The sequence below is a fragment of the Limulus polyphemus genome, unplaced genomic scaffold (assembly GCF_000517525.1).
Source record: "Limulus polyphemus unplaced genomic scaffold, Limulus_polyphemus-2.1.2 Scaffold2813, whole genome shotgun sequence".
NCBI lineage: Eukaryota > Metazoa > Arthropoda > Merostomata > Xiphosura > Limulidae > Limulus > Limulus polyphemus.
The window spans coordinates 107,602-130,070 of NW_013668423.1; the positions used below are offsets into that span (position 1 = coordinate 107,602).

At 30.7% G+C, this 22,469-nt stretch overlaps 1 protein-coding gene across 2 annotated transcripts in view; it reads right to left on the minus strand.

Moving 5' to 3' along the window:
* Positions 1 to 22,469, minus strand: part of LOC106467964 (crossover junction endonuclease MUS81-like) — a 69,826-nt gene that overhangs the window by 31,724 nt on the left and 15,633 nt on the right. For both annotated transcript variants that reach the window (XR_002612521.1, XM_022396209.1), the window contains exons 3-12: positions 17,170 to 17,283; positions 14,384 to 14,464; positions 13,950 to 14,038; positions 13,354 to 13,584; positions 10,647 to 10,720; positions 9,977 to 10,061; positions 6,054 to 6,154; positions 4,824 to 5,166; positions 3,105 to 3,345; positions 1,563 to 1,676 (exon numbers count right to left, since the gene is read on the minus strand). Coding sequence is in view for 1 of the 2 variants with exons in the window: in XM_022396209.1 (XP_022251917.1) it covers positions 1,563 to 1,676; positions 3,105 to 3,345; positions 4,824 to 5,166; positions 6,054 to 6,154; positions 9,977 to 10,061; positions 10,647 to 10,720; positions 13,354 to 13,584; positions 13,950 to 14,038; positions 14,384 to 14,464; positions 17,170 to 17,283 (1,473 nt within the window). In the remaining variant the exon portion in view is untranslated. The remainder of the gene's footprint in view (positions 1 to 1,562; positions 1,677 to 3,104; positions 3,346 to 4,823; positions 5,167 to 6,053; positions 6,155 to 9,976; positions 10,062 to 10,646; positions 10,721 to 13,353; positions 13,585 to 13,949; positions 14,039 to 14,383; positions 14,465 to 17,169; positions 17,284 to 22,469) is intronic.

The window sequence follows — 22,469 nt, forward strand, 5'->3', positions numbered from 1 at the left end:
CACGTACACAGGAAGTAAACCATATTGTCACCTCCTGATAGCAATGTCCATATACCACACAAGTATTTAATTTTATCACTGGCATCATAACTTCTCTAAAAAGTTAGTAATTATGACTAATGAAAACAATGTGAGTACATAATTGCTGATGGTGTGATGCCAAAAATTAATTTTCAGCTAGCAATTAATACTTCCTTGTAAGAATAATTTCATTAAGCCTAACTTTTGTCAAAGCATTTTTTCTATACAAAACAAAGTACAACTTTGTATCAGTGATGTCACTGCACTGAGTTACAAAAACTCAAACATTTTCCAAAATACTGCCCAACTAAGAAAATTCAACAATGAAAAATAGCCAATACCACAGGCACGGCAATTAATCAAATTTTTTTCTACTTCTGATGCCAAAAACAAAAATGTTTGTGGTAGGGTTTGACAAATTCATGAACAATCTGGTGTCTCAATACCAGAATTGAATTTTAAGTGTCTCTTCTCTCCAATTATTGTGTCCTAAAAAGGTTTCTCCTCTTTTCCCGTGCGATTTCAGATGCTTCATTCATTTTTTTTTGCAGACACAGGTTCATCAGTCTTATGTTTAATGATCACAATAAAGCCAAATCTCATCAAATCTATTGAGTTGATTTTCTTTTTAAAAGTTGTCACATGGAACTCTAGAATGCAAGCACTAAGAAATTATGCTTAGGACCTACAGTTTACAAAGTGCTAAATCTTGCTCTTAAGCTAGCCTATAACAGTTAATACACATAAGTCAAAATGAGGTAATGAGCAGAAAATAAAGAAGGAGAAATAAAATTCATTCACAATATCTTAATTTTAAAATTTATTTCTTAGTTTCTTTCTTTTATTAATAAATTTTTTAAATATTTTACTTGAATATATAGTGTCCAAACTTTCTCGTGTACCTGAGCCAACAGTTTTATAGAGCCATGTGTAAGGCTTTCTAATTATTTTGGTTAATTTTGTACTTCTTACATACCAATGTTTTGGACACTTTATTGAGTTACAATAATATGTGCAATTTATTTAAAAGGGGAATGTACGGAATCAATATTTTAAACAATTTTTAACTACATCAAACAAAACAACAAAATCTTGAAATCAATGCAAAGGACACAAAATATAAATAATGTCATTAATTATTGTAGTGGTTTAAACAGGCCATTTCTAATGAAAAAGATATAGAACTAAGAAGGTTTAAAATGGGTTACTGAATCATATTATGTGGGCCATATACTAGTGAGAAACAGTTGTCTCTCTATAATGATTCTAAATCAAGGCGAAATTTCATATTGATGTTTTAGATGAAAATCAGGTGTCAAATGTAAATATTTTTGTGCAACTGTTTGTTTTAAAATATTCACATTATAAAACAAACGTGTTTTGAGAAATAGAAATTTTGCAGTTTTTTTTCCTTATTGAACTGAGGAAATTTTGTGAGATATTATTTAAAAATTTTAAGAAAATTTTTTATTATTTTTTTAGGCATACAAATTGTGTGAAAGCATCTTATCTTATAACCCTGTAAAATAAAAGCAATGTACCTGTGTATTAAAAATAGCTTGTTGTAGTGTTTTATCAGGTAAGCCAAGGTGACCTGATCCAAAGTCTTCCACCAAATAGATCGGCCGGCATAACCCACATGCCTTCATCCGAAACTTGAAGAAACAAAACAAACAATATTTTTAGATAGCTTACACAACAGCTTCACCATGATTTAAATGTTTAGAAAAATTAACTTTCTACTTAAAAAATTATATTTTCTTTAGTACTTGTAAGATCTCTCACTCTTACCTTCTGCAAACAACATTTGTTCTATTTCAGAATTTTAATGGAATTGAGGATCACAAAAGAGAAGAGGGAAGTAACATGAACAAGTTATTAATCGCTTTTATTTCTATTTTGTTCATAAATTGCAATCTCTAACAGTTGCAATTACTACATCAACTCACAGCACAATCACAAGAAAAACAGAATAAAACTTCAGAATTTGAAAAAATAATGTCTCATACATATAAAACCCATTTAGAAGAATTATTTTAAGTGAAGTATATTCTTGATATTATCACTTCCTTTGTTGTGAAAGATTTAATTTTGTCAATTACATAATATGATATAAAAAAAAAGACATCTATAGTGTTGAAAACAACATCAGTAAAAGAGGTGCGACTCCTGAAAAGAAAGCAGGGCTACTCCACAAGTATCTGCAAAAGCTCAGACAATTTATTATTGTCCTGCTGGAGACACATTTCAAAAGAAGTACACAGCATGTTGCACAAAATTTTTCAGAGTTGTTGAACACTGTAGTTATAATCTAAGTTAAACATACAAAGAGTCAAGAAAAAAATTCCAAGGTGAACTCTACAAACTATCATGGTAATGTGCTAGCATCATTATACAAATATTAAAATCATAATTGAATGGACTGGATGCCAATAAGCTATCATTTCATGAAGAGAAAGCATCCAGCTATATGTCCAAGTTAATATGATAGTTGTTCCATAAGATCCAAGGAGAAATGAAATCTCACACTATACTGTTCACAGACATTTAGAATGGTCTTATATATGCCTTTGGGTCCTATGAAGTTGTTGTCTGTACACAATTGATGGACTTTGAAGGCACATTAAAAGAAGGGGGTCAATACTGCCATAACCAGGGCCATCATTTAGAATATTATCAGTAATGAAAGAAGGGCTATATTATTACAATGGATCATGAACACCCTTCTTTTAGTAAAAGGCTAGTGCTCTTATCACTTACTTTCCTTTGAAAGAGCTAATTTTGAACATTTTACCACCTTTTGTAACAATGCCAATCCATTTGACAGATAATATACATATTAAAACAAACTTGCACAATTGAAATTAAAGTTACTAATTTTCTTATATTAAAGATGGTGGAAGAATTTTGTTTTTCTTTTTTTAAAGTTGATAAATCAGTTTTTTTTTACTTGTTTCTCTACAACTTACCCTGAAGTGAATCCTTTTTTTTTAAAACAAATCACCAATAAACTACGACATTTTATCTCTAGTTTTTTATAAAGAACTTTTACTTTAGTTTTGGTTCTTGCAATGACCAGATACCTTTTGTTCCCGAAACCTTCCATCTTTAATACTGCTTGCAAGATCATCCATTCTCTTCCTCTCAACTATAAAATCCAAAACAAGTTCTCGGGCTTGTGGAAGCTGAAGAGATCCTGGTAAGGGCTCAACTTTTTCCTTTGCTATCCATAAAAAGTCTCCAACATGAAGCTTTCGAACAACATGTGGTACCCCATTTCTCTGAAGTTCAGGAAGAACTGCCATTTTTCGCTTTGCTGAGGTACTAAAAACAAAGCTAACTTCAAATATACACAATCAAATTTAAAAAATCTCCATTTTTTTTCTTATCTACAGTGTACAAAACAGTTGGAATATAACTGGATTTTAATAATATTATAGCTACGACAAACCAAAACCATTGTTATAAAATAATATCAACACCCTTCCTCAGTTCATTGTTATAAAAATCAATCATAAAAGTTGGGTGATATTTGTTCACTTTAAGTCTTTCACTACTGACTCAGTGGATTACACTAATCACACAACTCCAAAGTGACCATCAGAGTTACTATAACTTTTAACATGTATTGTGTATCTTCACGAAATTTTTCAAGCTTTTAGTAAACATTACAAGTCTTTTGTATACAAAAAAAAAAAAATCACAATATTTAGCAAAGTATTTTTACTAAAAACGTTTTCATGAACCTATGGAATCAGTATTGACTGCTCCAAATGCAAAGTGATTTTCATGTTAAGATTAGAAATATTTTTCTTCATCAGAAAATTTTCAAATTTCATATTCTTAATCTCCAAAACTTCCTAAATAAATATCAAGTGCTTTTATGGGAAAAAAAAACTTTTATATTTTATCTGTTATTTTCTCTACCCAAACTCTGTACGTGGTCAGTCAGTTTGACCACCGTCATAATAACTATAAAACTTTAAAGGTTGAAAAATGTAAAATAAAGTAACTAGTACTATTCTCTTTAGTATTGACCATGAAGTTCCTAAATACTTCCAATGAGAGTTCCAACTTTCAACATTTTCATGTCTATTCCCTATGTTTGTTTTACTGTTAGAGGTTGAAGTAGAAACCTGTCGATCATAAAGCAATGAATCGCAGCTCCTGCCATTAGACTCTTTATTTGATACCATAATATGGCACTGTCAGTAGCAAATAAGCTTGTGTGATGCAATTACCAGAGTTTTCCCACAGAGTTTATCATAATCCTAAGAACACAGTGAAAGAGGATTTATCAGCTTGTTTATAGTACAATGGTTGCAACAAGAATTGTCTAAAGTAATAAGCATGTGAGAAAATGCTACTGGTATGGCTCTGCACAAAGTCCAGGCCAATCCAATAAACTTGGTAGGTATTTGGATATTAGTTATCCTCCCAGGGTGATCATAATTTACCAGTATAGGTGTAAAAAGCGTGTAAGTGCTTATGAACATGTATATATATATATATATATATATAATTACTCTTTACTCATAAATGCTTAATTTTAAAATCATGACATTTTCACAATATCTTGTATTTTCATTAGGGTTTCAGCCAAGAGAAAGCAATGACATTATAAAAGTGTAATGTCAAGCCTGTGCTTGAACAGGTTCAAAAATCACGAGGCTGAAAAGAGTTAAACTTTTAATAATTTTTCTAGATTGCTATTGTAGGACTTAAATACAATGGATAAAATAACACAGGGTTTGTTTTACAAAACTGTATCTTTCACATTAAAGATAAATCAATTTCTTTACCCTCCAGATGTCTCACAGTTGTCAACACAAAGTACAATATCAAACATTCCAGGTCTCAATAAAAACTGGTCTGATGTGCTACTGTAGCAGACATTTTGTGAAGAAGGAAAGGATGCATTCTCTACTATTTCAACTTCTTTCCCTCTGTAACAGCTGTTGTAAGAAGTAGGAAATAAAGTATCAACTACAGGGTTTACTTCTTCCATCCTTGAGTGGTTGTTATGTGATGAAGGCAGAAAGACATTTGGCATAGCATTTCTAATGTCTAATCCTATTCTGGGTGATAATGTCACTGCCACCATATCTACATCACCATCTTCCATTTCAATGATCTCAGACTGACCTGTAAGTTTGGTTAAAACACAAGTAGGTATAAATGATAAAATGGACATCAATTAAAAAGTAGAATGATTAAAATACTTAAAAATAATAAGTTTGATAAAGTTTAAGTTTTTTAACTATATATTATAATAACAATGTCACACAGTCGCCCCAATACATAAGCCAAACATTACACCATGGAGTGAAAATAAATATATGTAAAACATATTCTGTCTGGTGACAAGCATGTTGATTGGTTTGTAGGTACGAATTATTTTACACTTCTTTCCTACAGGAAATATTTGAAATTAGTTGTTTTTTCCCCATATAGTTAAAAGAAGTATGCTTAAGTGATTCATTATAAAATTCTGTAGGTTCATAATCTTCACAACTCAGAGATGGCATTAGTCCCAATCGCTGTGCAACAGATAAAAACAATCTGAGCACTACAGTTACAGCTCTCTATATTGTCTGAATACATTGTACGAAAGGATATGACTTACATTTTATAACACAGTTGGTGGTGCACTAATGTTTACAGGAATCAATGACGACTTGGTGTCAAACAATGAATTAGTTATTTTAAAATGCTTAAACTTTTATTATGAAATATATATATTCTTTTGTTGCTAAGGGTTTTCTCTCTGGCACAATTATCATAAGATGGACAAAAGTTATAAGCAGGAAGTTAATTGCAAAATGGCTCAATGAACGATTTTACTTTTAAAAATAGCCGTATCTTCAACAATTAAAGCATGACAACTAGAAAATTAAATACCAATTTGTTCTTTAATAGAAGAAAGGATTTACTTCTACAAAACACAAGAGTAAAATAAGAGTTAAACAGCAATGGTAATAAAGTCAGTCCATTTAACAAATGTCCATACATTATAAAGTATCCACACTTACAGTGCTGGGGATTTAATTCTAAGATTGAACACTGTATTGGGCAAAACTCTTCGGCATCATCATTATGTAAATATGCATAAACATAATGAGAGTCTGCTAGCCTGTAAAGTGAATGAAAAGACATTTCAGTAATCTAGGAGCTTTGAAAAAAAAAAAAAGACAGTTGAAAAACAAAATACAAAACCAGTTTCATATCTAATTTCAGTAGTTTAGCTGTAGTATTAAAGTAGTGATTATGAAATACAAGAAAAAAAAGTAGAAATAAATTGTATGGTGACAAAAAATAACATATTTATACAAAATTAAATTTGAAAAACATTACACTCATTGGATATTTTTCCAACCATATATATAGTAAAAAAACTTATAATCACTGGTTTTGTAAAAACAATCAGGTTGGAAAAGTATACTGTAATTTTAGAATGGATTTTTAACAAGTAGCAATTTAAATATAATGATACATAAATGTTCAAATCTTTAGGATACCTTAAAAGTTTGAAGTCGTGATACACACTTAAAATTTACCAAACAAACTGTTTTATAGTATGAAAGACTGACTGTAGTGTTACAAAATTTTGAAGTCATTTAGTTTCATTATAGTATAAAACAGAAAATGTTTGAAGAGAAGTACAATATTTCTAAAGAAAGCTGATTAGAAAGTTGTTTTAAAATATTATTATGTTACATATATAAAACTGTTATGGTTAACAAGCTAAAATTTGGTATGTGGGTGGGTATTTTATAAGCTGTATGATTTTATTTATGCTAAGTTTGAAAGTTGACATTTTTCTTACCTAAAAATGTATTTCTGATGCATATTCACCTCTTCATACAGATTTAGTTATCTTGCTCGCACATCTGGAAAAGAGATTGCCATACCACTAGCCTCGAGTCAACTTACACATAATCTGAGTGATCTAACCTGAATTGCACTATAATATGGTGACATAATCATGCACCCAAGCTCTCCACCAATAGGAGGGCAACACTCATTCACACACAACTTCTCCTCTTAAGTAGTTGCACTCATGTACAATGTAAGTGGAAAGGATGGGTGAAAAGGTGTGCTGAAGTGAGTATCTATCAGAAATACATTTTCAGAGAAGGAAAATGTGAACTTCCGAGATGATACCTCACCTCTGTACACAAATTTAGCTACAATCCCATGATGAATTGGTGAAGGGGGTAATGCAAATTTTACCTAGGTGAGTTCCTTTCAGAAAGTGCCTGAAGGAAGTACATGAGGTGTGACACCTGAAGGCAAGGGCTACATAGGGACACACCTGACCTGTGAGAGACTGTATCTCATCCATCCAAAGCATACTCTTCGTCCACTTAAAACTAAAAGGAAGAGGGAAAAAAGCCAATTTGTGTTGCAGATATGGGTGGAATAGGAACATGACCATCTAAGTAGTTGCACACAAGTTGTCAGACAACTAATACGTGATGCATGGTTGGGGTATATTCAGACTATACATTGTGTGCTCACCTCAACTCTACCATCAAACTCTATGGAGTAAACTCCAGCTGTGGAAGAAGGGTACATGTAATAAATATCCATGTGTACACCTCAACTCTATTGCCAGACTCTAAGGGACAGACTCCAGCTGCAGGAGTCTAGAACATTAGTGATACACCATGGTTTTGTATTGTGCATGCTCATCTCGACACACCAACCATGGTTCCACAGACTGGGTGTAAAATACCATAAACAGGATTGGAAGGAAGAGAAGCAAAGAACCAAAGTGAAGAAAATAAAAACGACTGTCGGCAGAAACCAAGACCAACAGCAGGAAAACAGATAAGTACCCACAGGATTATATATGTGTGATAGTCACTGACAAGAAGCATGACAAATTGGATGAATGGAAGAGGGAAAACAAGAAAAAGAGGAAGGTCTGGAATCAGGAAGGGGAAGGTGAGGAGAAAACTAAACCAAATGAGGAAAAGAAGTAAAGGGCAATGCTGAGAAAGAAGAAAAATCGGAGAAGATAACGAGGACAGAAACTGTATTACATCAGTCCAATTATCAGGGAGACAGGAACTCTACTGAAGACAATCAGACAAACAAAAGAAGCCAAAAGGAGTACAGTAGAGAGCACAACCAAATTCTATGAGTCCCGACAACAAAAGACAGAGCAGAAAAAGTGGAACATGGCTAAACAGAGAAGGGAAAGAATGTTTACAGAGATCTATATGAAGCAAGAAGTTTCTCAAACAAAAGGCAGAGTTAGGAAAAGGAGTACAGGAAGGCAGAGAAAAAGGGCAAAAATGCGAAAATAGGGAACTAGGAAGAGAAATAAAGGTAAGGGGCTAAATCCCCAAGCTGGCTAGAAATATATCAATGAAAGGGATTGAGAAAAGGAATGCAAGAAAGTCTACAAATCAGGACAAAATGAATTACAAATGTGAGGAGGCATTTGGGCATGAGAAGGAGTTATTAAAGAAATGAAACAGTACAAACTGTAATGAGAAGCAAGGAGAAAAAACAAAACCCAACAAATATAGGTCAAGGAGTAATAAAATGAAAATGAATAAAGAACACGGGCAAAATATAATGAAAATAATATACCTGAGATGAAATATATATATATATATGGGGAGAAAGGAAGGTCACATTCCAACAGATCATTCCCACCTGATGAGAAAGAAATTCAGCTAATGGGAAGTGAATACAAGGTCCAATAACCATGTGGTAATCCACAACACATTGAATAATGGATGCAACGATCTGAATGCTAATGAGCCTCCTATAACCATAGTAAAAATAAGGTCTAAGTGGGAACCAAGTTACTCAAACAAGAATAAGTATAAATCACAATCTTTGAGAATGAATGATAAAATTAAAGCTTTTGAAACAAAAGCTAAAGAGAACAAAATTCAAAGTTTCATTAATGATGCAAATCTCAACAAGGTGAATTCAGATGAGAAAATTGGACACTTATGATAAATGCAATGCCGAGGAGAAGAATTAAGTTTACGCAAGTGCAAATGTATAGGGGGAGTTATTGTGCAAGGGAGTGTGTTACCTTCCTATTGATGAAGGGGTTTGTTGCCCAATTCACATTAAATCACGTGAAATTAGGTGGGAGTTATTTCAAGGCTAGTGGCATGCAAATCTCTTTGGTAGATATATGATGCAGATAGATAAATCTGTGTGTAGAGATGAGGTATCGTCTCAGAAACTGATTAAAACTGCTTTTATGTATGTGATCAAGATAACCTTAAAACAAATTTAATTTAATTATCAATAGTTGTTGAAACATGTTGTGATACAGCTGGTCTTCAAAATATGGTCTTCAAATTAACATAGGTGAAATTTTCATTGGTACTAGCTTGTTAAAATGACTGTGATAAACAAAGGATTCTATTCTCTGCTTTCATCCAGAGGTGGTGCTGTATAGGTTGTTTGAATATTCTGTATTAAGTTTCTAAGGATAACTATTTTGTTGATTACCATACTTCACAGAGTGTGTCAGTGAAAGATCAGCAGTTGAGCATCTTATTATCTAATTAAAACTAGATGATACATCATTAAAGATTTGAAAATAAAACACACACACACACAAAATATTAAATTCAACTTTTAATAATATTTACAACTGCAAGCTAATAAATATTATGATCTAGTCACAATACATGTATTTTTTAACAAAATGTAATTATATCTATATCACATATTCTGGAGTTCTTGATCAACTATACAAAAGTTAATTTTCATTTCAGTTTTTATCATATTAATTTCAAAAAAATTAAATACCAGGTGAAGATTAGAAACATTAAGAGGTAAACAATATTATCAAGCCGAGACTAAATGGTTTTGGTGTAAAAACAATGTAATCTTTTTAAATAAAATTTTAGACATGTTTTCATTGTAAAATATCAGTTGAAGAGTGACTTTTCTAAAAATATGAAACTCCCACCTATTTTCTTCTAACTTGTAACGCTTCCCTGAATCAAGTAATGCTTTTTTCTCACACTTTATTAAAAATCCTAATGACATCTCATCTGCATGAAAACAAAAAGTTAAATGTAAAAATTCTACAAGGAAACTTCAACCATTCAATTTTTCATTAAAGAAAAAAGTTTAATATCATTATTTTTCAAATCAATTTAACAAAATTAAGCCCTGAGAATCATATGGTATGATTTGCTTAACTTAAAACTTGCAGATTAATAAATGTTGTTAAAAGCATTTTCATCAGAGTTGTATTTAATTTCTAAAAGTCTGTATCCTAACACAGATGGACAGTTAACTCTGAAACAACTCCATCAAATCAGCTGATGGAACTCTGAAATTTTAACCATTATTTTTAACTTCAATAGAACTGCCATTAACCTTCCTACTAACAACATATCAAACAGACATATATGGCCAACATGATATATGTATACCTCCCTTGATTATTTAAAAAAAATGATTTTGTTTTGTGAAAAAAGGCTACTGATTAATTCATAAATTACAATTGTAAGAAGCTGTAAAAATTTACCCACCTTAGTAAAAAATTCAACATAACATAAAAACTGTAAATATGTAATACAGATATTAGTAATCAAAGGGCTAAGTAGCAGCAAAGTACAATAAGAGCTTACCATCCATCAAAACTAAGGCTTTATCCTTGCTGGTCACCTCACAATAATTTTCATCAATATAACAATACAGAAACCTACAAAAGAGCAAAGAAGCTATGGAGGAGAAGATTAATGTAACTTGCTACAGTACCAAATAAATATGCTTAATTAGATTTAGCAACTATGGTAAGTGACAGCAAAAAATGTTCAAGACTTAAATCCTTATTCATTGAAAATTATTGTTAAGTTTACTTTATCAAAGTTAAACCATCACACTTACTCTGAAAGTAAGAAAAATTAACCCACTGTTGTATTTTATACTTCTTTTTACCAGATAAATGTTCAGTACACTAGCCCTATTATGATCAAGGAGCACTTTTTCAAGTGTTATGTACATGCCTGCATGTTAAATTTCAAAATTCATTTAAGTATAACCATAATTCTGTCTATTCTTAATCAAAAGTACTTTAGAATTGATATTCCGTAATTTTGTAACACATATTTAGTGTAATTTGTGAAGACAAATGACAAAAATTTCAAACTGACATTTCATACCAGCTACAAGGAGTCTTGCCTATAAACAACACACACAGATTTTTGTAGAATTTTTCTGCCCATCCCAAAACTTGGTTTATACTTGCTAAAAAAACTATCATCCCTTCAGAATATAATTATCCATGTCTTGTTTCTCACATGCTTTTACTTCTAGTTTAGTAATTTTATTACAACAGTCTTTGATCACCACCCTTTCACAATGTAACAGCATGAGGTCTGAACAATTACTAATGAAGCACAGCTTTGAAAACAAGTACAAGCAACATTTAAATAGAATTTGATAGAGCAGATTTGAAACTATTTATATCAGTGCAGAGAAAATAAAGTGGTATGAGCAACAATTTATGGTTTTGTGGGAAAGTGACTACTTGAAGCCCCTGTAGGTATGAACAAAGCTAGTGTAATTTTCTTTAATGGAGAGACATCAGCTATGCTTAATTAGGTTTAGCAAATATCGTAGATGACAGTAAAAAATTTTGATGACTTAAATCCATATTTATTGAAAATTATTGTTAAGTTTATTGTATTCAAATAATGCACATAAATAATAACTTATTACTTATTGAAAATAAACTACATTTATTAGATACAAGTTGATCTTGACCAAGAGTATTGTTAGCAAACATATTGTTCCCTAGACTAACAAATGGTGATGTCATTATTAAAGGTCAGGTCACAGGTCTCTAATAAATCTGTTAATTTTTACGTTTTATTGCCAAAAGTGGCAATTACCACAATCAGAAAAATAAAGTGTCCAATGAAGTATATTAATTACTATAAATCAAGTTGAAACTGACTGAATATATGAAATGAAACTTTCTGATCAATAATAAATAAAATTTAAATTCTATGATGAAAGAAAATATTTCAACGTTTTCCAAATCAGTCTCACAACCAAATTTTGGAAATTTCACACACTAAAATATTACAGAAAAACTAAATTAAGTTATATAAGAATGCTTTAAATCCAAAACTAGATACTATTTAGCAAGTAGTATTAAGTATTTCTACTTTGATAACGAAAAAAAACAAAATCAAAGGATATCACGTAGAGAAAGGGTTAAACAATAAACAAGCAAGACACAGTAAACTAACTATAGTCTCCTATAGAAAACAATTGAAAATGTTTTGATGAATAATCTGAGTATTCAGGAAAAGAATAACTTAAATCCATTTTCAGTAAGGAAGAGAAACAAGGTTCTGATATATAACTCAAGCTGATCAGAAGACAGCTACAAGAATATTTTAAATCACCAACTGAAACACAAGTTAACTAACCTGATGGATGGATTAAAATATTTCCTAATAAGGCCAAGAAAATCAATCTACAAGAGCACAATCATAATTTTCCAAAATCAAAAATTTAGAAGTTTTTAAAATTATTGTTGAAACATGACAAACATTATTTTAATTATTTCTTAGGCTAAGGGCATATTTAGTATGTACACTATCTCTTTTCCAAGGTACTATATAGGTGTACTTAAATATGTTTTTTTAACACTGAATATAATGATATATGGTCTGTAGAGCCTTACTTCATTAATATATACAAAACATCAATCAAAACCAAAATTTGATATTTTCTTTAATTCACCAATTTTCCTATGATTCCTTGGAATACAAAATGGCCGGTCACAAAAGGGATAATGGAAGGTAGTATCCATAACAAACATTTAATCATAAAGTAAGTATATACTTCAAGATTTGATTGAAAAAGAAAAAAGAATGGAACTTAAAAAAAAAATTGAAGTAAGGAAAAATAATATATTTGCATTACAGAAAATGCTAAAAGTTGAGAGGTCAATGTAACAGGGACATGAACAAACATTTTTCTGTAGTTGTTCAAAGCAAATTATTGAAGCTATAATGACCAAAAAAAAAGATCTTTGTTGTATTTTTCATGTTATAAGCAAATCTAAATGCTCTCCATTCTGTGAAATGTGAACCAAGCCCATTTTACTATGGTGTGAAGAAAAGGCTTGTAAAACTTTAACAGCAAATAGTCCAAAAAATACGACTCATTCATTATAGAATAGGAAAACAATAAGTAATGTTGTATTAAAATTGGCTTGTGACAGGTAGGCCCAATTCTACTTCTCCAAAACACCTAAGACACCAGATTGGCTGGTAACAGAACACCTACAGTGTATCTTATATCTTAGCTGTAAATTACCTTGACAAAAATGGACGTTTTGGAAGTGATTTGAAATTGTTAAGACTTCCATTTGTTTTTGATGCTTCAACAACTAGATTAATTTTGTGAGAGTCATAGTACAGTGAATGAGAATCACTCTGCTGAAGGGTCAACTTAGCAGAATTAAAGGGTACATTATTCAGCTGGGGAGTTTCAAGTTGACCTTGAAGTTGTGTTGAAAGACCCATTCCTGCTTCTGTCAGGCTATACCTGAAAATTATAAAATATTAATATGTATTTATATCTCACTAAAACACAAAAAATATTTTTTTTGTATATTCTGATAATATGGCCACATGACAACACAGTAACATCTAAATTAATTAATTTAGAAAAACTATATGTTAAACTCACTGTCTAAATAAATATGATCAGTTCATAAGATCAACTTGTCAATGAGAATAAATAATCAGTAACTAATGTATATCAGTAAACTATTATTACAAATTGCTCATACATTACAAATAAAATACAAAAAAGAAGATAAAACTGTACAATAATACACAATCATATACATACACAGGTTGTAAAAAATCACATTCGGTATCAGCCTGCATGTAATTTTACCTTCTTACCTTGCTGGATTTCCTTCTTTAATGACAAGTCCTTTTTTAATCAATGTGCTCATATTTGACCAAGCATTATAGTGAGATCCTGGATCTGGCTAGAAGACCAATAGTGAGGTTCAGTAAAGTTCTTTGTGTGTGTGTAGAAAAGTTACATTATTGTATCAACTTAAATTTAATATATTTCAATCTAGAATTTAGACCTATTAAATTCACAGACTAACAGTAATTCGTGTTCTTAAAGAAACATAAAAAATAAAATATTTGATTACTAAGTTACACCAACAATATAAAAACTTGGTAAATTTTTGATTGTTTGTTGTTAGGTACAAGGGTACACAATGGGCTATCTGTGCTGTGCCCACTGTGGGTATCAAAACCTAGCTTTTAGCATTACATGCATCATTGATGAGCCAGTGGGGAGGGGGCTTCTGATAACTTACCATGGTAAATGAAACATCACATAAAGGTTGAGCTTCATTGATCAAGTCTGCCTTCTTCATAAACTTGTGTCCACCTTTAACCTAAAAATAGCAAAACAAGAATTAATAAATCTCATAACTATACCTCTCTACTTTGATTTTACAGGATGTTGCACAGCTGATTAATTTCTAATCTATTAACCTGCCTTCACCTCAATGGAATGTTTTCTTAGATGGTAAAATCTGATCATAATAGGCTCAGTATATATTTTAATTAACAATCAGATATATATATGTATATTTTATTCTTTCCACGACATATCCAAAAACATTAGACTTTCTTCAGTAATTATCATTTAGAGCCAGAATTACAACTAGTTTCACTGAATGGATTAGTTCTTTTAAGAACTTATGATTGAAAGCAAATAAAAATAGGTAATAATGAGTCAAACAAGCTACATCTGCTATATCTAGTGAAAATGAGGCCCCTCTTGCCCACTACCAGGGCTTGCTAATGCCTTTAGCAAAAGCATAAAGTTACCATTGACTTCACTTTTCAAAATGATGATGCCACACTTTTTGTTACATTAAGTTAGTCAATCATATCATTGGTAAAGATAAATTTATGCATAATAATTATGGTTCTTTTATTTGCATGTGCTGTTTGAATAACAATATATTCAACTATATACATGCAATAAAAAAAGGATTTTTGATGTTTTGAAGACTTAGCTTACCTTACAAAATGTTATAGAAGAGTATTTCTTTAGCATTCAAACACAACAAAAACATTGTCAAGAAGTAAAAAAAAAGACCATCAGAAACTTTAAAAAATGTCCAAGGCTTCTACAGTAATGAAAAAGTATTTCATAACTTTCTACTGTGTCTGAGACATAACTCATTTTCACATGGAATTAATGTATTCTTCACTATAGAATATTAAACTTTAAAACCTCCCCTTTCTGAAGATTATTAGCTTTCAAAGTTGATATTCCATCAGATTTGTCAAGATACTTCTGAAAGGTACTACAAAATAAAATTCAAACAATAAATTCACAGTTGAACAAATAAAAAGGCATAGAAACATAATATAAATGCCAATCTAAACAAAAAAAAATCTTAAAATTTGATTGCAAAAAGTAAATATAAGCTTAGAAACCAGCAAAAAAAAATTATTAGAAAAGTAGAAAAGTGATGTTTAAGTTCAGACACAAAAGGGGTGAAAGTTTGAGCATTTTTGAAGTATTTTCATTATATAAAACATATAAACATTATACAATGTTAAAAATATTGATTCTAAAATATTTGCAACCAAAAAAGAGAATTATACTTTTGAATTAAATCCTGAAATACAAGTTTCAGGTGCATATTTGAAGTGATGTGAACATCCTTTGGTCCAGAAAGGTTTAAAGAAAGAAAAACTTTATCCTATCCAGTAGTTAATGTTATATTCTAATAGTGTTTTACATTATGCAGTAAATGTATATCTGTTAGATTAGATTAGATAAAAAAAGACTCAAATTAGTCAGCTGCACTTACAAGCATTTGGCCTTTCATATGTTCATATTGTAGCACATGGCCCCATCACTTCCTACTATAATGATCAGACTCTTTAAAACACACATAATTAAATAAAGGTATTTCTGTTTTGCTTATTACTGAGGAAACTTTTTGTTTGTGTGAGCACAGAGAAAGATGTAATTTGAAATATTCTAAACTGCTTGTCTCTTTTGAGGTATGTCTATGTTTTTGACAATTCATATAGCTCACAAGTTTATTTACATGCTATTTTGACTTCTTTACATTCAGTTTGAGACTAACCCACAGTAGCAAAAATTCCACACAGACATACAAAGAATATTTTGAGGTTTATAAAATTATTAAATTTCATCTAATAAATCATCATGCAATTCTCTAAAACGTGTTATCTTTCTGGTGATTTTCTAAATTTTTTCAAGGGATCACATACGTAGCCAGTAGTCATAAAAGATAAAATTTGAACTTCTAGAAAGGAAACAAAAAACTTCCAAATTTTTGCTTTATGTAACATCATACTCCATACTCCCTTATAAAGATATGGAGTATAGATATAGTAAAATATCTTATTTGAACTCAGTTGTGCTGTAAAGATATAATGCCATCTATTGTCTGAGCTCATTTACTTCATAAAGATACAACAACAGATATTGTAAGAACCTTGGAAAGATAAAGTAGCATCTATGCTGCATCTCTAATATCAGCTAAAGTATAAGGATATAGTGTCTTATGTTTTCTGAACTTGTCTATAGTGCCATCTGCTGTCTGAGCTCAGCTACTCTTTAAGACCACAGTGCCATCTCAAAGGCTTTTTAAACATTTTTTTAATTGGAGTAAATCCAAATATTTTAGTCTCTTTCTCACGTTTTCAGCCAGATGAATAATAAATTGTACTTCTTTATGTTATAATAATCTAAAACTGGTTGTAATATTTAATAAAAGCCACATTAGTGATAAGGATGTGTGAATGATGTGTTAAGTACCAATCATGCCTTTTACATTATAAAAATCACTGTAAGAAATTCATTCTATTTAAAATATGAAATTGAAAATGTTAAAAGTACTTTATAATAAAGCCCAAAAAAACTAATGTTTACATATGATATTAAAACAGAATTAACCACAGTATTTATATTATCAAGTTCTTATCATGGAAGCTGATATGCACGGTTCTAGTTCAATCGTAGTATTTTATGAAAAAACAAGCAATTTTCATTTGTTAAACACAAATTTAATTTGGAGGGAATTTTACTTTGAAACAAGAAACCCACCTGTGCTTTGTGAAGTGCTAACATCAACGCATGACTTCCACTTCGAGGGGCTGGAACATATGGCCTTCTCTGTCTAGGTTTATTTGCCTTTTCCATCGATATTCTTTGAAATTTCTGAGGTACAAAAATACTAACTTAATAAGATATTAGAAAAACACAAATAAACACTTAGTGATATATACAATTGAAGTCATGCAAAGGTTTATGATTGATACAAACCAGGGACTTCCTCTGGATTTTATTATTTTTAAATAATCAACATGTTAATAAACTTACAGTTGAAAAACAAATCACATACACTTTACCATATTTGGATACTAAAACAGTTAATTTAGGAAAGTTGTTTGAAAGCAAATGTTACCATAAATCACGATTTCTATATTGATAGTTTAAAAATAACTTAATTCATATTTTAGTACACTGGGCTATTAAACCTTTTTTTTCTTTTCAATTTCATGAAGACGTGGCAAATGTAAAGAAATTTTTATAATGAAATAGTTTTCTTATTTATTTATTTGATTGATAATACTATTCAGAAGTATTTAGAGGTTTATATAACTCTAAAATTAACAACTGTTCCTCAACTACAACAGTTTAGTGTTTTACTGTATACAGGGAAATATGTTTTATATAATCAAAGAAAAAATGATTAGAATAGTAACATTTGCCCTCAAATTCAACTTACAATTGTTTTTAAGCTGATAATTTGCTTATGTAATAACTACCTTAAATTTAAAGACAGTTTTCTGAAAAATGCAATGCTTTTGCATCATCTATAAATTTAAATGTTCACAGTGTAACCATGGCTATGTGGGCTCTACAATTTGTTGCTTCAGTTAAAGAATTAAACAGCATGAACAGAACACTCCATATAATCCATATAATGTTGACAAAACTGTGACTTTCTTCCTATTGTCCAAGATTTCGGTTTTCTGGGAAGCACTTCAAGTATTGTTATATTTACTGAGGAAGAGTTACAGGTATTACAGATACATGTTGCAATTTAAGGATGTGGCTTGAAGCTAAATGTCTTGAACTCAGAAATAATAGTATTGTCACGTATACCAAGCAAACACGTCTTATGGCAAATGGGACAGCATTAATCGGTAAGAGTTCCATATGGCACCCCCACTCAATTTTAAAAAAAATTCATCAAAGTAATATTTATGAATTAATAAATCATATTAATAGTATGATCTGATAATTTTAATACATTATTATACCACTTACTTCATTAATTAGATGTACAATCTTCTTGGGGATAAACTTTACAAATGTCTTATATAAAGGCATCAAAAAGGCTACTTTTATCAGAATATAATGTTCTCCACATGTATTCACACAAATGCTTGTCAAAGCCATGCCCCAATTTTTCTAATACGCCCCTTAAAATAAACCCTTTTCAGAATCTTTTTTTATCCAGGCAATTCTACAATTTTTGGGTGGGGGTGCCATATGGAACTCTTTCCCATTAATCCACTCTTAATTAACAGACAGGTCAAAGGGAGCATGTTATGACATTTTAGTTATTTTCAAAATTTAATTAAACAGTTCTATTATCATTGTATGTCAAAAAATTGACATCACAACAGTTTATACAGTTTCTAATGGTAAAGTATGTACTTTATTACAGGTAGGTATACCATAAAAAAGTAAACAAACAAGAGTATTAAAAAAATTATGAATTTTAAAATAAAGTAGGCGGGAATCCAGTTATAAAAAATAATGAAATATGAATTAAAACCACAATCACAAATTTATAATATTTAATCCCTTCTTTGGCAGCTTTATACACTCATCTGTAGGCAAAAGTAAGGATTACATTATATAAATTTGTGATTGTGGTTTTAATACTTGCAAAAGTTATAGCTATACTGAAAGTTTACAGATGGATATATAAAAACTGAACAAATAAATAGGAAAGAAAATTACAATTTTAACAGAAAGTAGGGATCATTGGTTATTTGTAGAATTGCAATAAGAAGTATCCACAACAAAATAAATGGTGCAATAAAAAGTCCACAAACAAGTAAAGTGATACTAGGTATTGAAAATCATTTTAAAATCTATCCAACTAGTATCATTTTGTTTGTTTGTGGACTTTCTATTGCAGTATTTATTTTGCTTTGAATAATTCTTATAGCAATTCTTACTTTCTCCTTCCTTACTTTATGTTAAAATTTTAATTTTTTCCCTATTTATTACTTCCGACAATTCTCATTGCACCTACTGTACTATAAACAAACCAATAAGTCCTCTCTCACTGTGTTCTTGGAGTCTGGAATATGATAAAACTCTTTAAGTAAGTTCTGGTAATTGTGTCTCACAAGCTTATTTGCTACTGATGGTGTCACATTAGGGTATCATGTCCAATGGCAGGAGCAGTGATTCAGGTTTGTACTTCAGCTGCTAACAGTAAAATAAATATAGGAAATAGATGTGAAAAGGTTAGAAGTGGAAACTCTCAGGAGAAGTACTTTGGAACTTTGTGGTCAATAATATAAAATTTTATGCTTGTAATGATGTCTATCAAATTGACCAATCCCATATAGTGTTGGCATAGAGAAAATAACATTAAATATTAGGTTTTTCTGAAACAACAACAAAAAAAAAAGATATATATTTAAGAGGTTTTAGAAATTATGCAAATGAAAAGTGAAAATTTTCAGATGAAAAAAGTATTTTTAATCTTAACATGAAATCACTTTGCACTCAGAGCAATCAACACTGACTCCATATATTCACAGACAAGTTTTTAGTCAAAATACTTCATTAAAAACTAATTTTTTTTGTCTACGAAAGGCTTGAAAAGTTTTGTAAAGATATACAAAACATGTTAGTAATAGCATGGAAACTTCGGTGGTCACTTTGGGTTGGTGTAATCAACCAAGCAAGTAGCGACAAAGTTAAAGCAGACAGATGACTTCAAACACCTAGGAGTCCCCCTTTAACCAAGGGGCAGATAAAAAGCATGCAATAAATGAAAGAATAAGGCAGTTCAGCAGAAACAAATCATGCTTTACTTGTTGCTAAGGTAGAAACAGACCACATAAAGTTAGGGTTACCATATATACCACCATATTCTGACCTCTACTGCTGTATGGAAATGGGTCATGGACCTTAAATGCTAAAAAACTGAAAAGACCAAACATTCGAGGTGAGAGTCCTCTACCTTAGCAGAGGTGTCACACTCAGAGACAGAATAGGAAATGATAATATTAGATCAGATCTGAGTGTGAAGAATGTGCTGATAGTCACTTAGGAAGTGCAGCTGAGATGCTATGGCCAACTGAGGTGAAATGAGGAGAAAAGAATGTCTCAAAGTGATTCCTGTGGAAGTCAAAAGGAAAGAGACTACCTGGCATTCTTTAAAATGATGGATATACAACACAGGAGAGGCAGTGTTGCATAGGGGAACCATGCTGAGTGAGATATATGAGCAGAGAGTCTATGAAAACAGGAGTAGGTGAAGATATTTCTACACAGACAGCTCCTAGGCTTACTTGTCGGATGATGACAACTACTTCAAGTGATAAGATATTAAGAATCAAAGAAATTTTGTGAATGTATGCGGTAAATTATGTCTCTTTGAAAGCTTCCAAAGTTGTCTTTGATGAGGAGACATTAAATAAGCTTAGGTAGTTTTATTGAGTATGATAGGTAACGGCAAAATATTCTGATGACTCAAATCCTTATTTCTTGATTATTTTTTCATGTTTATGGTATTCAAACCATCTATATAAATAAATTGGCTAACTGGCTACTTAATTATTCTTAACTGCAATTGTGATATGCTTTAAATAAAAATATTATTACCATTATCAATAACAGTAAAATATGTTTTTAATTATTTGATTATCAATTGATTTGATTTACACAAGGTCAATAGGAGATTACCGAATATTTTAAAAACAAACAAAATAGCCTCATCAAAGTCTTCTAGACATTAGTGATTTGCCATGTAGAAAATTTTCAGATTAACTTTTTAAAACATTTGCAGCAAACGTTTTTGCCAAAATATATAGATTTTTCTTCAGGAAAAAAAAAATTTGGTTTGCAAAATGTAGAAATGTCAACCTTTCCATAAATGAATACTTTATCAACTTACAGTAACAATAAACTAGTCAAGGTACTAACATTCCAGGATATGGCCTAATTCAACGTAGAACTGATTTTCACACGAAGACATTGCTAAACCTGTAATATTCTTCTCTCTTTTTTTTAAAACTTATACTAATGTCAGAAATGGATAATGAGTGGAATTTGATGATTAATTAACAGTGTGGCCGTTAGCCGATTAGATGTAAGTAATCAATTATACTCACACATGATTTGGACAGACGGAATAATTGAAACAAGTAATAATTGGTAACACGTGAATCAAATTGGTTAAGCTGAACACTCTTTACCTAACTGAAAATAATGAAAAATCATAATGGCAATATTTAAATTATTTGGACAGTTGTAATAATTGAAAACAATAAGAACTGGAAACTAATTTTGATTAGTTGATTACTTATGTGACAATCAATTTCATCATAATTTTGAATAATCAATTATATTGACTAATCAGTTTTGTCACCCAGCTATAACCAATATCAGAAGTAAAGATCCTTGACAGATTAAATTTGCTAAAAATCACCGGTGCTCAAGTTAGTTGGTTACCTGAGGTAGCTAAAGTTCACATACATTTCTGACACGCTCTTCAGCTGGCATTAAACTCGTAAGATCATGCAGTTTAGTAACTGAGAAAAAACCCAAATTTTGTACAGTAAACAGAGAAAGCATGGCTAAAAGTAATTAACACTGTAAATTTCCATGTTACTCTACAAAATGCTATTACTGCATAGTTCTTGTCACAGTTAATAAGAATCAATAACATATTTCAAGAAAAACTTCAAGATTAATTTATTCAAGACTACAAATAAATAAATATATATACATACATACATACATACATATATATATATATATATATAGACACATACACACACTTTTTTTAAAAGGCTTGAAAGTGATGTTTAACATGGAGAAAGTTAATACCCAAATGATTCATGGCTTAAGTGAGAAAAACAAGTGCAAGTATAAATGCATAGTGCACATTACATGAAGCTAAGAAACATTTATTAACTAAAATATTATAAATAACTGCCACAATTTTATGGGTACTACTTAATGACCTGCTACAAGTGACCTTCCAATCTTCACATCTGCTGGCCTGGATGGGTCTTCCACTGCTTCCACAAGCATCGGGATTCCTTGGGGATGTTCATTTATTCTGCCCCAAATTATCTTCTCTG